Below are 14243 nucleotides of genomic sequence, written 5' to 3' on the forward strand. Positions count from 1 at the left end.
TTTTAAGACACAGTCTTACTCTGTTGCCCAGGCTGATCATAACTCTCTGCAGCCTGAAACTCCTGGGCTCAAGTGATCCTCCTTCCTCAGCCTCCTGAATAGCTAGGACAACAGGTATACATCACCACACCCACCTAATTTTTAACTTTTTTTTTTGTAGAGACAGGATCTTGCTATATTGCCCAGGCTGGTCTTGAACTCCTGGCCTCCAGCAATCCTCCCGCTTTGGCCTCCCAGAGTGCTGGGATTATAGGCATGAGCTGTACTGCCTGGCCCATTTGTTGATACTTTCTTTTCAGTCTTTGTTCATATGCTGATATTACTTTGGACAGATGTCATTATTGCATAACGTGTGTGTGTGTGTGTGTGTGTGTGTGTGTGTGGCAGATTTTAAAACTAGATTGGTTTATCTTACACCACTTAGCTAGCTCCTGGGCTGGAGGCCTCTGTTGTTAGAGCCTCGATGCTAACAGAAATCAGATAAATTATAGTTTTTTGCTTTGTTTTGTTTTGAGATAGAGTCTCATTTTCTTGCCCAGGCTGGAGTGCAGTGGTGCGATCTCGGCTCACTGCAACCTCCGCCTCCCGGGTTCAAGTGATTCTCATGCCTTAGTCTCCTGAATAGCTGGGACTACAGGCTTACGCCGCCACGCCTGGCTAATTTTTGTATTTTTAGTAAAGACAGGGTTTTGCTATGTTGGCCAGGCTGGTCTCGAACCCCTGGCTTCAAGTGATTCGCCTGCCTCGGCCGCCCAAAGTGCTGGGATTAGAGTCCTGAGCCACCGTTGCGCCTGGCCTGAATTATAATTTTAATCAAAGTAAAACATGAGAAGGTAAATATGCTACCATAACAAAACTTCACAAATTAAAGCCAAAGAGACAAGAAATATGAGACCTGGAGAGAGTGGTATATTTATCTTGTTTGGAACCTTTATTTTTTAGTGGAGACACCAAGTCTCAGAGAGATAATGTGACTTATCAAAGGACACAAAGTGATTTAGTGAGAAAATCAAGATTAGAGCCTCCAAAGTTCTGATCTACTGTTTCTCCATGTTGCATCTGATTTATTATTTTGTTGTTATTATTCAACTAATGATAGCAAGAGCTAACATTCCTCAGATAGCTACTGTGTTTCCAGGGCAGTGTGTTAAAAGTGTCCTGTTATGCATTATCTTATTTAATCCTCACAGTTACCTTTTGTGTGTTCTCATTTTACAGATAGAGATGCTGAGGGTTAGAAAGGTTAAGCCACCTTTTCAGAGTCACATAGCTAGTTATCTGCAGAGGAAATTCAGCACTGATTTATAATACAGTCCACATACTTGTGTGTGTGTGTGTGTGTGTGTGTGTGTGTGTGTATGTGTGCATACACTGTCTCCCAATCCAGTGTAAACTTCTTCCTGCATTTTAAGACCAAGAAGCAAGGGCAAGCTTGCACGACCTGAAAGACTGAAGGGTTATGCTGCCTGTGGCACATTCTTTTTTTTGTAAAATCTCCAGCTGACTTCTGAATAGTTCTTCTCTGTTGATCTTACCAGGTACTTCTATGTCCTACCCCTGCTTAGGGCCTGGAACATAGGAGGCACTCATTAGATGACAGCTGAATTAATGAATGGGATGTTTGGATGAATTGCAATTTTTAAATCTCATTCTGTTAAAAAGAGGGGGAATGGTAAACTCAGACACTAGAGGAACAGGTTCTCAGTCCATTCCAACTTTGATTAACATTCTATGTTCCACTCACATTCCAAGAAAACCAGGTGACTTTGCTTTTTTCGGAATCATGAAATTTTGGATTGAAAGTAGATTTCTAGACCATCTTTTTGTGTATTCTAAAATGTAACTTTGAAAGTACGCTTCTCTTAATGACTACAGGCATTAAAACCAGATGCAGCTGGGCGTGGTGGCTCGCGCCTGTAATCCCAGCACTTTGGGAGGCCAAGGCGGGCAGATCACGAGGTCAGGAGATTGAGACCATCCTGGCTAACACAGTGAAACCTCGTCTCTACTAAAAATACAAAAAATTAGCCGGGCGTGGTGGCGGGTGCCTGTAGTCCCAGCTACTTGGGAGGCTGAGGCAGGAGAATTGCTTGAACCCGGGAGGCGGAGGTTGCAGTGAGCTGAGATCCCATCACTGCACTCCAGCCTGGGCGACAGAGTGAGACTCCATCTCAAAAAACAAACAAAGAAACAAACAAACAACAACAACAACAAAAAACCCAGATGCATTGACTTGAGGGTATTTGGATTAAGTGGTTATTATTTAACGCATTAGAAAACCAATAGCATGCATTTAGTTCAGATTTCTGAATAAAAATTCAAGAGATATTCTACAAGGAAGATAAATTCCTCTTCTACATTTTTCTTTCCTACCAAAACTTCCAATCAAAAAAGATTCCAGTGGGATCATTCTACATTATAAGTTTGAATTGAGTAGGCTGCCTTGTTTCATTGACTTTGCCTAGTATATCGGCTTTGAAGTAACTTAGATGTTTATATCTGACTTTCTTCTTTTCTTTTTTTTTTTCTCCTCTTTCCCAGGGTCTATGTCTTTGTCTTGACTTCCAGTTTGATACTGTGGTTAAAGACAGACCCACAATTTTGAGCAAGCTTTTACTCTTGCACTTTCTTAAGCAGGATATTCCTGCTCTGAGCTGGGAGTTCTTTGTCAATAGATTTGAGACGCTTTCTTTGGAAGCCCAGCTACATTTGGATTGTAACAAGGAATTTCCTTTTCCTACAAGTAAGTAAAATGAAGAACTTGCTGTAAACCGTTGCAGTTCCCATTGTGCTTGCCTAGACAAACAGAAGACATTGGCATGTCGTTTAATTCCTCTACAGAGGATGCCTTGACCTCATGCACTCAATTCATTAAATGATTATTGAATAGCTGCTGTAGTAATCCATAGATTTAAGCATATCCTGGCATTCCAAAATCAGAATTCTTTTCATTTCCTTGACCTATGATAACCATTTATGACTGTGTGTTCCCTAAATATGATTCAGTCATTATGTTTATAACATTTGTGAGCAATTTTAGGAAGCATATTTGCACCTTGCAAACTCACTCTTGCATACTTTCTAAATTTCAATAGTTTTGGGGACATAGGTGGGTTTTGGTTACATGGATAAGTTCTTTAGTGGTAATTTCTGAGATTTTGGTACACCCGTCACCTAAGCATTGTACATTGTACCCAATGTGTAGTCTTTTATCCCTCACCCCCCTTCCACCCTTCCCCCCAAAGTCCCCAAATTCCATTCTGTCATTCTTATGTCTTTGCATCCTCATAGCTTAGCTCCCACTTACAAGTGAGAACATACAATATTTGGTTTTCCACTTCTGCATTACTTCACTTAAAATAATGTTCTCCAACTCCATCCAGATTGCTGTGAATGCCATTATTTCATTCTTTTAAATGGCCAAGTAGTATTCCACGGTACATATGTATACCACATTTCCTTTATCCACTTGTTGATTAATGGTCATTTAGGCTGGTTCCATATTTTTGCAATTGTGAATTGTGCTGCTATAAACATGCATGTGCAAATGTCTTTTCCTATAATGACTTCCTTCCCTCTGGGTAGAGACCCAGTAGTGGGATTGCTGGATCAAATGGTAGTTCCACTTTTAGTTCTTTAAGGAATCTCCATACTGTTTTCCAAAGTGATTGTACCAATTTACACTCCTACCAACAGTGTAAAAGTGTTCCCTTTTTACCACATCCCCACCAATATCTGTTATTTTTGGATTTTTAAATTACGGCATTCTTGCAGGAGTAAGGTGGTATCTCATTGTGGTTTTAATTTGCATTTACCTGATAATTAGTGATGTTGAGCATTTTTTCATATGTTTGTTGGCCGTTTGTATATCTTCTTTTGAGAATTTTCTATTCATGTCCTTTGCCTACTTTTTGATGGGATTATTATTATTATTTTGCTGATTTGTTTGAGTTCCTTATAGATTCTGGATATTAGTCCTCTGTCAGATGCATAGTTTGCGAATATTTTTCCCCATTCAGTGGGTTGTCTGTTTACTCTGCGGATTATTTCGTTTGCTGTGCAGAAACTTTTTAGTTTAATTAGGCCCCATCTGTTTATTTTTGTTTTTGTTGCATTTGCTTTTGGGTACTTGGTCATGAACTCTTTGCCTAAGTCAATGTCTAGAAGAGTTTTTCTGATGTTGTCTTCTAGAATTTTTATGGTTTCAGATCTTAGATTTAGCCTTTGATCCATCTTGAGTTGATTTTTGTATAAGGTGAGATACGAGTATCCAGTTTCATTCTTCTAGATGTGGCTTGCCAATTATCCCAGCACCATTTGTTGAATACAGTGTCCTCTCCCCACTTTATGTTTTTATTTGCTTTGTTGAAGATCAGTTGGCTGTAAGTATTTAGCTTTGTTTTTGGGTTCTCTATTCCATTCCATTGGTCTACAAGCCTATTTTAATACAAGTACCATGCTGTTTTGGTAACTATAGCCTGTAGTATAGTTTAAACTCCAGGAATGCGATGCCTCCAGATGCATTCTTTTTGCTTAGTCTTGCTTTGGCTATGTGGGCTCTTTTTTTGGTTCTGTAGGAATTTTAGAATTGGTTTTCTAGCTCTGTGAAGAATGATGATGGTACTTTGATGGGAATTGCATTGAATCTGCTGCCCAGGCTGATGTGTAGTGGTGTCATCATAGCTCACTGCAACCTCCAACTCTTGGGCTCAAGCAATCCTCCCAGCTAATCTTCCTGAGTAGCTAGGACTATGGGGGTGAGCCACCATACCTGGCTAATTTTTCCTTTTTTGTAGAGATGGGGGTCTTGCTATATTGCCCAGGCTGGTCTCAAACTCCTGGCCTCAAGGGATCCTCCCACCATGGCCTCCCAAATTACTAGGATTACAGGCATGAGCCACCACACCTGGCCTCTTGCTTAGTTATTAATCAGTTACCTACAGCTCTGAATAGGTGGAGAAAAGACTTTTGTCACTCAACTATCCAATGATAACAAAATTAGGTAATTTAATCTTGTGGTCTAAGCAGAAAAAAAATCATGATAGGCAATAGTCATTTTTGTATGTAGCACTCATCATAGAGGGAGATGTATATCCATGAAAAATGTATTTTAATATTGAAACTCTACACAGATGGATTGTTTTAGACTAGGTGGATTACAAAGCCCTATGTAAAGGAGAGTGATACTCTCTTTAATTCCTTTTGCAAAGCCATCACTGCTGTGAGGACCAATGTTGCTAACCTCAGCGATGCAGCCTTATGGAAGATCAAGAGAGCTCGCTTTGCAAGAAACCGCCAGAAGAGTGTACGTTCCCTGAGGGACAGCGTGAAAGGGCCTGTGGAATCCAAGAGGGCGCTCTCCCTCCCTGAGACCCTGACCTCCAAAATTCGTTGAGTATCTTCTTTCATCCTTCCGTTAAATCTGTTTAATGTCTTTCTGAGGCTGATTTGTCTTGTTGAATGTTCACAGAGAGTATAGCATGTTTAGCAAACTGAGTTTGTTCAATAAGTTTGGCTTTCAGATTCCCTAGAGAATCACCTCAGGGGTATAAATGCCTAGGGTTGCTTTTCCTAGTTTGCTGGGGTAGCAAAGCCCTGATCCAACAGTAGATGTTTTTGAAATGTAAAAGGCAGCAAATGCATTGATGCTTGGCATGCAACTTGGAAGAAACATTTGCTCCTAAGTCCTAGGACACCAAAGTTTGCACCACCAGCCTTGTATCTTAAGAGCTTTCTGAATAAGACTTAGACAATAAGACCTATCATGGCTAAGGAGGGACAGTTGAAATTTGGAATGTATTTTTTTTTTCATGTCTGATAGAAGCAGCCACACAAGCCCCCTAAGACAAACCAATAATAATGATTGCTTTTGAAATAGAGAAATCGGGCTGAGAAATTGAATTTCTGCTCATCTTCACCAGATAATTTATAAATAAAAATAAGCTTCATTGCCAATATTTTTAAAAAGACCATATATACTTGCTCTATAAAAGGTCTTTCTTTATATTATAGTTTTAAAGAGAATAAAATTTTCCTTAAATTACCAAATGACTAGATAAACTCTAATGATTAGTAATGACTCATGAAGGACAAATAATTAAAAATTCATTACTAAATCACCATACTAATGAATATGTTTAAATATATTACTAACTTGTAAAATGTATTAAATGATTTAATCTTTAAATAATCACTGTGAAGTAAATAAAATAATGACCCAAAACCTATTTCTTATCCTGTCAGAAGTTGAAAGGTCTGTTTTTCATTGGCATTTATTAGAATACAGCCTTATATAACATAACCATTTATAATCATAAATCTGATTTGATTTTATTCATTACATTTTCTCTATTTTATGACAAGCTATGGAAATGTGTTCTTTTAAACTTTGGGAGAGTTAAGTATGAATGAAAGTTCTTTAAGTAATCAATAACCCAGTTTTTCAGGGAGCAAAGGTAATCACAGGTGATCATTTAAGAATAGCCAGTGGTAGTGCTAGGCCCCAGGTGAAACTGTTTAAATCCTAGAAACCAATACCTAGATTAAATAAATAACAAATTTTATATGAGTTTCCCAGCTCTATTTATATCCTAACTGATAAGTTTAGAATATAAAGTTTATTTATTGTTATTTCTTGTTCATTAATTCACATGACAATTTTGAAGATGAAGTAACATTGAAGGATGTTCTTATGGTTCAGATAAAAACTGCAAAACGTTTGTTACATAAACAACTTTTATGTGATGTTAATTCAAATAGAAAAATGAAACCTGCCCCTACTATCCCACAAAGTTAGCACTGAGTATATTTTCTAGGCTCCAGTTGTCTGTAATGCTTATTTAAATAGAGTTGTTGTTGATTTTTAAGCTATGAGGTTGACCAGGCATGAGCAGTCTGCTCCAGCTCTCGGTGGGACACCCGAACAGACGCCAGGTGGGTACTTCTGACATTGAAGGGCCATGTACAAGTGTCTATCACAGGTGGACAAGGTAGAGAATGCGGTGTCTCTAACTGGACCAGGGTGATATACCTAGGATTTGCAAGCTCAAAAGGGTCTTACCCCAGATGTTCAAGTGTTTGAGCCCCTGATATGGCAATTCTTTCCATTTTGATATTAACAGATGACTTTTGATTCCATTAACTTTTGGTCCAGTAAGAAGCATCATATCACCTGAGTCTGTACCTTCCCCAGAGAGCCAGTATGACTAGAGCTATCCATAGTATTTATATTTGTATGTGTCTTTACACATAGAAATATTTTGTTCATATATATCTGCTATAGGAAAACCATACATTTCATTTACATTTTAAAAGGTTATACATTTGAACCACTGTCATCCGCTCATCCCCTTAGCCATTCCTGATTCTTTGCAACTCTACATGCATTTCTGTTTCTCAGAGAAAGGAGAATTTCCTCTGTTTGGAGGACCATAGCATGATACAGTTTAATGATCATTTGATGTTCTGTGATATATTACAATTTATCATGAAGTAGCCTAAGAGGGCATTGGCAAGGAGATTCCACACGAATCGTGCCGTGACTCACTGGGAAGATTGTGAAGGTTCCGAATACCTGCTTATTAGTCAAAAACAAATTTGGTAACTCCCACCTATGTATCATGCTATAGAACATTTGAGTTTTCATCTAAGACTACTAGTTTTAAGATAAATGTTTCAGAATGGTACAGACATTCTCAGAAGGAAAATTTCAAGTAAGGAGACTTTAAAGATCATTATGTTTTATAAAAAGGACGTTTGAAAGAGAGGGAGTCCGAAGTGGGAGGGGAGAGAGAAAATCCCAGAGATCATCCAGGCAGACAGCAGATGGTGGCCAAAGTCTTTTCTCTTTTAAAATTGATGAGAAAAAAGGAATAGCAAACATTTGGTAGAGTCCCTCTACCTTGCCTTACACATCGCTCATGTACGCTACTGTGCTGTGATTTTTTTTAAAAGAATAAAAATAAGAACTTCTGATTCAAAGCTTCATTAGAAATATGAAATCCATGCAGTTCCCCTTCAGTGAGGCATTTTTGAGATTGTTCTTAGTCAGTTTCATAAATTATCTTTATTTTACTCTAGCTTGTCTCTTTGTCTTAAAGCTTAGCTGAGAAGCTAGTCTTTCATGATAATTATCCGTTTTAACAATCCAACCCAAGAAGTCCCCTCACATCTCTGTGGGAAAACATGTACATGTGTTTCTCGCAGTTAAAAAAAGCCTTCAGGCATCTAATTATTCCACCAAAAGTGGCCAGATGGAAAAGAGGCAGATAACAGCATTGTTTAAATTAAATATGAAGCTAAAGCTTCAGGAAAGGTAATTTACATGACACCATCATAAGCAAAACTTGCTTAGATATGGAAATAGCTGGCTCAGTTTATAAGGCAATTTCAAACTACTGTAGGGTTCCATTTTTGCATTATTATTTACTGGGCCCTGACTGTTTCTAACTTGGAAGCAAGGACATGCCAGATTTATCATAAGATTGTGGAGAATGGTTTAAGACAGTAATTAAATGGAAACTGAAGAACTTGCTACTTAACGAACATACTTTTTTTGATCCAAGTAATGAGCTCCTCTTTGCGGACCTCTTATTGATTAGACTTGAAATAAAGCAGATTCCCCTTTATACAACAAGATTTAAATTTAATTGCTGTTTAGGTTGAACTTTTTGGCAGTGGATTTACAATTTATGACTCTCTGATCTTAACCTTTACATGATACCCACAGAAAATGGAATAGAAAATTCTGTTTTCTATAGAAAGTATACTCTTCAAGGTTTGCAGAGAGTCACATTCCTCTATGACTTTTCAAATCAAAGGCTTTGTGCATCTAAATAAAATTCATAGAATCTTATAGCTGAAACATTAGTGATGTGTTAACAGTCTCATTTTATAGAGGAAGAAACTGATTCTCACAAAAGAACAAGCTTGTTGGTGACTGATCTGGGTCTCAAGCCCAGAGGTCCTGAGCTCTGTAACAAGGCAAGTAACTGCCCGTAGGAATTCAGCACCTTCATTTCATCCTAATTGATGGGATACACAATCTTTTTAACTGCTAATCTACAATTTGTATGATTAGACATAAGGAGTACTTTCACTGGTGCTGTAAGAACCAGGAAATTTTGTCTTCTTATATTTAGAATACTGATGAAGATTAATTGAATAGAATGCAGCAATTATTATGTTATATAAGCACAATACTGAACTAATGGTATCAATCCCATGTGAACATAGGGTGCTTAATTATATCATGTTCCTCATCGCCTGGAACACATAATTAAACAATAATAGGTATGTAATAATGATAATCCTTCCTGTATATATAGTATCTCTTTACTTACAGGAAAACTAATGTAGTGAGGGATTAAGTGATTCTGCTTTGGTGATTGCTTAAGGTCACATATGACTAACTAGTTAGGATCAGAACTGATGCTGACATCTAAGGGATTTGGCTTTCTTTCTTTCTACCACAACTACCTCTTGATGAACTGGTCTTAGGGTATTTCTGCCCTGTGGGACGTGAGGACACCAGTCTGGTTATGGAGTTGGCCTGGGCTTTCAGGCCTGCTACAGAGTGGCTTAAGGCCATGAGTGTCCAGACCAAAAGACTTTGCCAGTTAGGACCCCAGATTGGTCCAGAGCTATCCCCATCTCTCGTGGGACTCGCGTACTCCAAGTTCTGCCTCAGCCTGCAGAGAAACCTGGAGATCTCTTGGCCTGCATTTGTATCCATAAGAGAAGGTGCCCAGTACTAGTTAGGATCAATAAAGCACTCTTGCATTGACCTTTCCTGTCTCCTTAGTGTCCCAGCCTAGAATTCCAAATAGCTTTTCTTTGGGCTCTTTCTTTCTACAGATGGTTTATGATTCACTTCTTCACTAACTTGCAAAATGCCTATTGACCATTAAGATCCAGTTGTACAGTTGTACAGTCAGAGTACAGTTGTTTTTATAGGAATACTCTTGTTTGAAGATATGTTTTTGGGAAGTGACAATTTTTGTTCAACAAATATTACAAATACTTTTTTTGAGATGGGGTCTTGCTATGTGGCTCAGGCTGGTCTTGAGCTTCTGGGCTCAAGGGATCCTCTCACCTCAGCCTCCCAAGTAGCTTGGATCAGAGGTGTGTGCCACAAATGCTTGTTCAACAAATATTTATTTTTCACCTGCTGGACTAGGAAATACGAAGAATACAAAGGTGCTTCGGAAATTTTTATACTCTTAACTTGCTTACGGCCAAGTAAGGGATATTAAGTATGAACATCAGTAAACTCTCATCTTGAGTGAAAGTGACAGTACGTAGGATGAGTCATGTCAAATGCAAAGGGAGGGGAGCTTTCTACCAGCTGGAGACATCAGGGAAGGTCTCATGGACAGGTGGCTTTTCAGCCAGGCTTGATTGGTGGATGAGACATAAACACATGATAATAGGATGTGGAACAGGAAGGAGAAAAGGCAGGGATGGGGATCATAGGAGGATATGAAGTTAGCCACTGCCCCAGCTTTCCAGCCCTGCTGTGGATGTGTGCACACACAAGGGAAAACTGAGGTAAGGAAGCAGGGAGATGAGTGAGGCAGTGTAGTGAGAGCTGCCTGTGGAATGGAACCTCATTTATAGTGCTTACTCATTGGCTGCCCTGGACCAAGTGCAGAGTAAGCTCATGGAGGGATCCTTTCTTCCTCTACCTAATTGTCACTTGTTGGTTTGGCAGAGGGGTCAGTGAGTCAGTTCACATAGAGAAATGTTCCAATATTCCTGCTGCTTTGGGACTTTATCAATTTTTCTCTTATACAGAATGTAAGCTCTGACATATTTATTTGAGTTTAGTACACTTTGACAGACATTTATGTATAATAAGTATCTACTATATGTCAGACATTGGCCCCTATTCTGTGAGGGATATAAAGATGGATAAAATATGTCATTTGCCTTCAAGAAGCCTATGTTCTTATTGGAGTATTAAGGCAAATGAATACACAAAATGTTCTGCCTTGCATAATTGTCATTGGCCACATGGGAGTTAGGAAAATGCTAAAGGAAATTTTCCTCCATTCTTTTTTTCTCTCCTGTCTTCCCTCCTTTCTTGTCCTTAGAAATTTAAAGAATTTAGGGATCACATCCAATTGCTGAGAGGAATATTGGGTATATCTAATAAGAATGGCTTTTGGAGACCAGTTTATAGCACAAAATTGTTGGGGGAGGGTAGAGAACCACCTTGCAAGGTGAAGAGAGCACCATGAGCAAAGGAGCAAAGAGGGAAAAACGTTGGCTCCATTCTGAGATCCACGAGTAGCCCAGCTTGTAAGAACGTTGACCATTTCGGGTGAAATAATAGGAGATAAGTCTGGAAAAGCAGATCCTGATCCTGCCTGGTTTCAAATCATCTGAATAAATAATGTTGTATTACACTTTGGAGTTTCAATCAGTTACACAGCTCTGTGGGCAGATTATCATGGAATCAGTCCACATTAAAGGTATGGTAGGAATAGCTCTGCCTCCATAATTATAATTATAAATATATTTTCTCTTTATAGAAAATATAAAGTCAGACCCTTTAACATGTTAAATCTCTATGGTTAGGACAGATATAGGAATTTCACAGACTAGAATTCAATACTATTAAGCGTTTTGTTTTCTTAGAGAAAATGCTTCTAGGCATTTAGTTTTGAAATGGAAATTTCGTACCTTTTCTAGGTTAAAACATTAATATTGTCTTTATCGATGGAGAACATTTCAGCTTATCCACAACTCATTTTTCTTAGGGATTTGATTAAGGTAACTTGTCTTTATGAAGAGTGCACCAGTCACAAGCTTACTCTATTTCAAAGAGAGGCAATAAACGAAGTGCAGATTTGCAAAGCCCACTCTGGAGGGGTAAATTATTAGAATAAAAAGAGATTAAAATTTTTTTTATGCAAAAGTTTCCATAAACATCCTTTTTTCAGTACATTTGTTAAAGATTACTCATTACTTGCTATTCAGGGAAAGCAGCAAACTTAAGATCAGTGAAAATGATCTAGTGAGATGGGCATATATGAAATGACAGTCATCAGGAAAATATGATGTGATGGGAAAACTCAGGGTTGCACATTGTTTAGAAACATGCCCACTTGTAACGAGAAGAAGAGTTTTTAAATATTTAAGCTGAAGTCTGATGGTCTATTTTCTAGACTTGAATTGGGATGGAAGGAAACAGGGGCAGGGTCCCAACTGGGCCTTGCTGGGAGCTCCCTTTCTTCTGTATTGAGGTCCCTTGATTCTCAGCACTATAAAACAAAGGAGCAACTTCCTCTCATACACTCTCCAGTTCCAATTTTTAGCTTTGGGACTTTGGAGTTGAGCCAGTGTGGACATGAGGTGGCTGAGCAGGACTGAGTGATACATGTTCTCTTCAACCTTGCACCCCAGAGCTAAAAGGAGTTGAAGACTGAAGCTATATTATAACAGCCATTACTTGCTGCCACAATAACATTGAACCCTGCAGGGAACCCTGTCATATTCTTGGCCCAAACATGTCCAAAGCAATAATGGCCTTCTAGTTGTAAAGTAATACTCTAGTGGAAAAACAAATCTAGAGTAAATATTTTTCTTTTCTTTTCTTTCTTTCTTTTTTTTTTTGAGACAAGGTCTTGCTTTGTTGCCCAGGCTGGAGTAGAGTGGCATGATCACAGCTCACTGCAGCTTCAACTTCCCAAGCTCACGTGATCCTCCTGCCTCAGCCTCCCAAGCAGCTGGGACTACAGGTGTGCACCACCATGTCCAGCTAATTTTTGTATTTTTTGTAGAGACCAGGTCTTGTCATGTTGCCTAGGCTGGTCTCAAACTCCTGGGCTCAAGTGATTCTCCCACCTCGGCCTCCCAAAGTGCTGGGATTACAGATGTGAGCCACTTTGCCCAGCCTGAGTAAACTATTTTTCAATGCTGAAGAAATAGCCCTGTAAACTTTTTCTATTTTGCCTTACAAGGATTTACATAGGTATTGTATTTGGTCAAATCATATATTATGAACCACATGCTGTGATGCTTCACCTTTCTAGCCTCTCATTGAAATAGGGTGTTCCACATACATTGATTTTTTTCCTGATGCATGCCTAATAAGTAATTATAATATTAACAATTTATTGATCACCCTGCATGTGAAACACTGTAATAAACAAATTCTTAGGTTTTATTTGAATAATTTTTGATAAAAAGTTTCTCTAAAGTGCATCGTACATACTCATTCCTTCATGAACAGATTCTATGAGACAGAAAAGTGTGAGTGTCCTGGAATCATACTAAAGTGTGTCAGATGGTTTTCTCTGTATTAGAGGCTCTTACACTAAGCTGCCTCTGTTGCCTCTTCACTTACTGTCAACTATCCCTTCTCAGCAGTTCACGTTTGAACAGACCAACATTCATCTGATTGTCTGGGAAACTCAACAACTAAGCTTGTTACCTTATGTGCAGGTCTGAACTGGTAAATTCCGAATTTGACCTTCATGCTCCTATCCCAGAGAAAAAGTATTTGGGCTTGAGATAGCAAATTTCTGCAATTCCCAGAAACATTTCTTATGCCTCGCTTCTCTTGGCTGTGTCCTGGAAGGCTGAGATTTTGCCAAATTAACTGAGGAGTTAATAGGTATAAATTACTGCCTAACTCTTTGTTGCATCCTTTATACCATAATTATAATGGGTGTAACCAAGGCTTCGTTTATAATGGTTTGTAACCAAAGCTTGTCATCATTTAGTAGAATGTTTCCTTGCAGAATGAGAGATGAGAATGCCAGTGTGCTGATCTAACCCACCAGACAAAACATTTGTTTTCAATTTAGAAATTCTAATGTTGCTTATTAAAAAAAAAGGACAAGAGTATTTTGAATAATCCCCAAACCATAAATATAGAAGAGCAAATATCAGTCTTCCTTCTCCCAAAGTCCTGAACCAAACCTGATAAGAAGGGGCAGAAGAACAAAGAGAGACAAGGTAACTTCTGACTTTGAAAAATAACAGAGAAAGTCAATGTCAGGGAGCTGCTCAGATGCTGTTATTTACTAGGTTAAGAGGAGGCCAAGGGCGAAGGTATTTTTTCTTTCCATGTGAACTTTCCGCTCACCTTCATGTGGTGTTTTTCTGTTTTTAAAAGTTCATGCTTCGCTCTCTTTCTGTTTGTGTCCTCTCCCTTCCTTGTATGTTTCTCATGACATACAGCAGGGCTTATAATTTGCTATTTATAATTTTGACTATTTCATTAAAAGAGTACC

The 14243-nt window shown here is 38.6% G+C and overlaps 1 protein-coding gene across 18 annotated transcripts in view; it reads left to right on the forward strand.

The window, feature by feature from the left end:
- UNC79 (unc-79 homolog, NALCN channel complex subunit) overlaps positions 1-14243 on the forward strand; it is a 310032-nt gene that overhangs the window by 200227 nt on the left and 95562 nt on the right. For 12 of the 18 annotated variants that reach the window (XM_055097973.2, XM_063596389.1, XM_008958226.5 and 9 more), the window contains exons 25-27: positions 2542-2743; positions 5211-5390; positions 6868-6933. In XM_055097973.2, the coding sequence (XP_054953948.1) occupies positions 2542-2743; positions 5211-5390; positions 6868-6933 (448 nt within the window). The remainder of the gene's footprint in view (positions 1-2541; positions 2744-5210; positions 5391-6867; positions 6934-14243) is intronic. The other 6 variants (XM_057299779.2, XM_034938047.3, XM_008958225.5 and 3 more) reach the window with 1 other exon arrangement.

This window comes from Pan paniscus, chromosome 15 (assembly GCF_029289425.2).
Source record: "Pan paniscus chromosome 15, NHGRI_mPanPan1-v2.0_pri, whole genome shotgun sequence".
Lineage (NCBI taxonomy): Eukaryota > Metazoa > Chordata > Mammalia > Primates > Hominidae > Pan > Pan paniscus.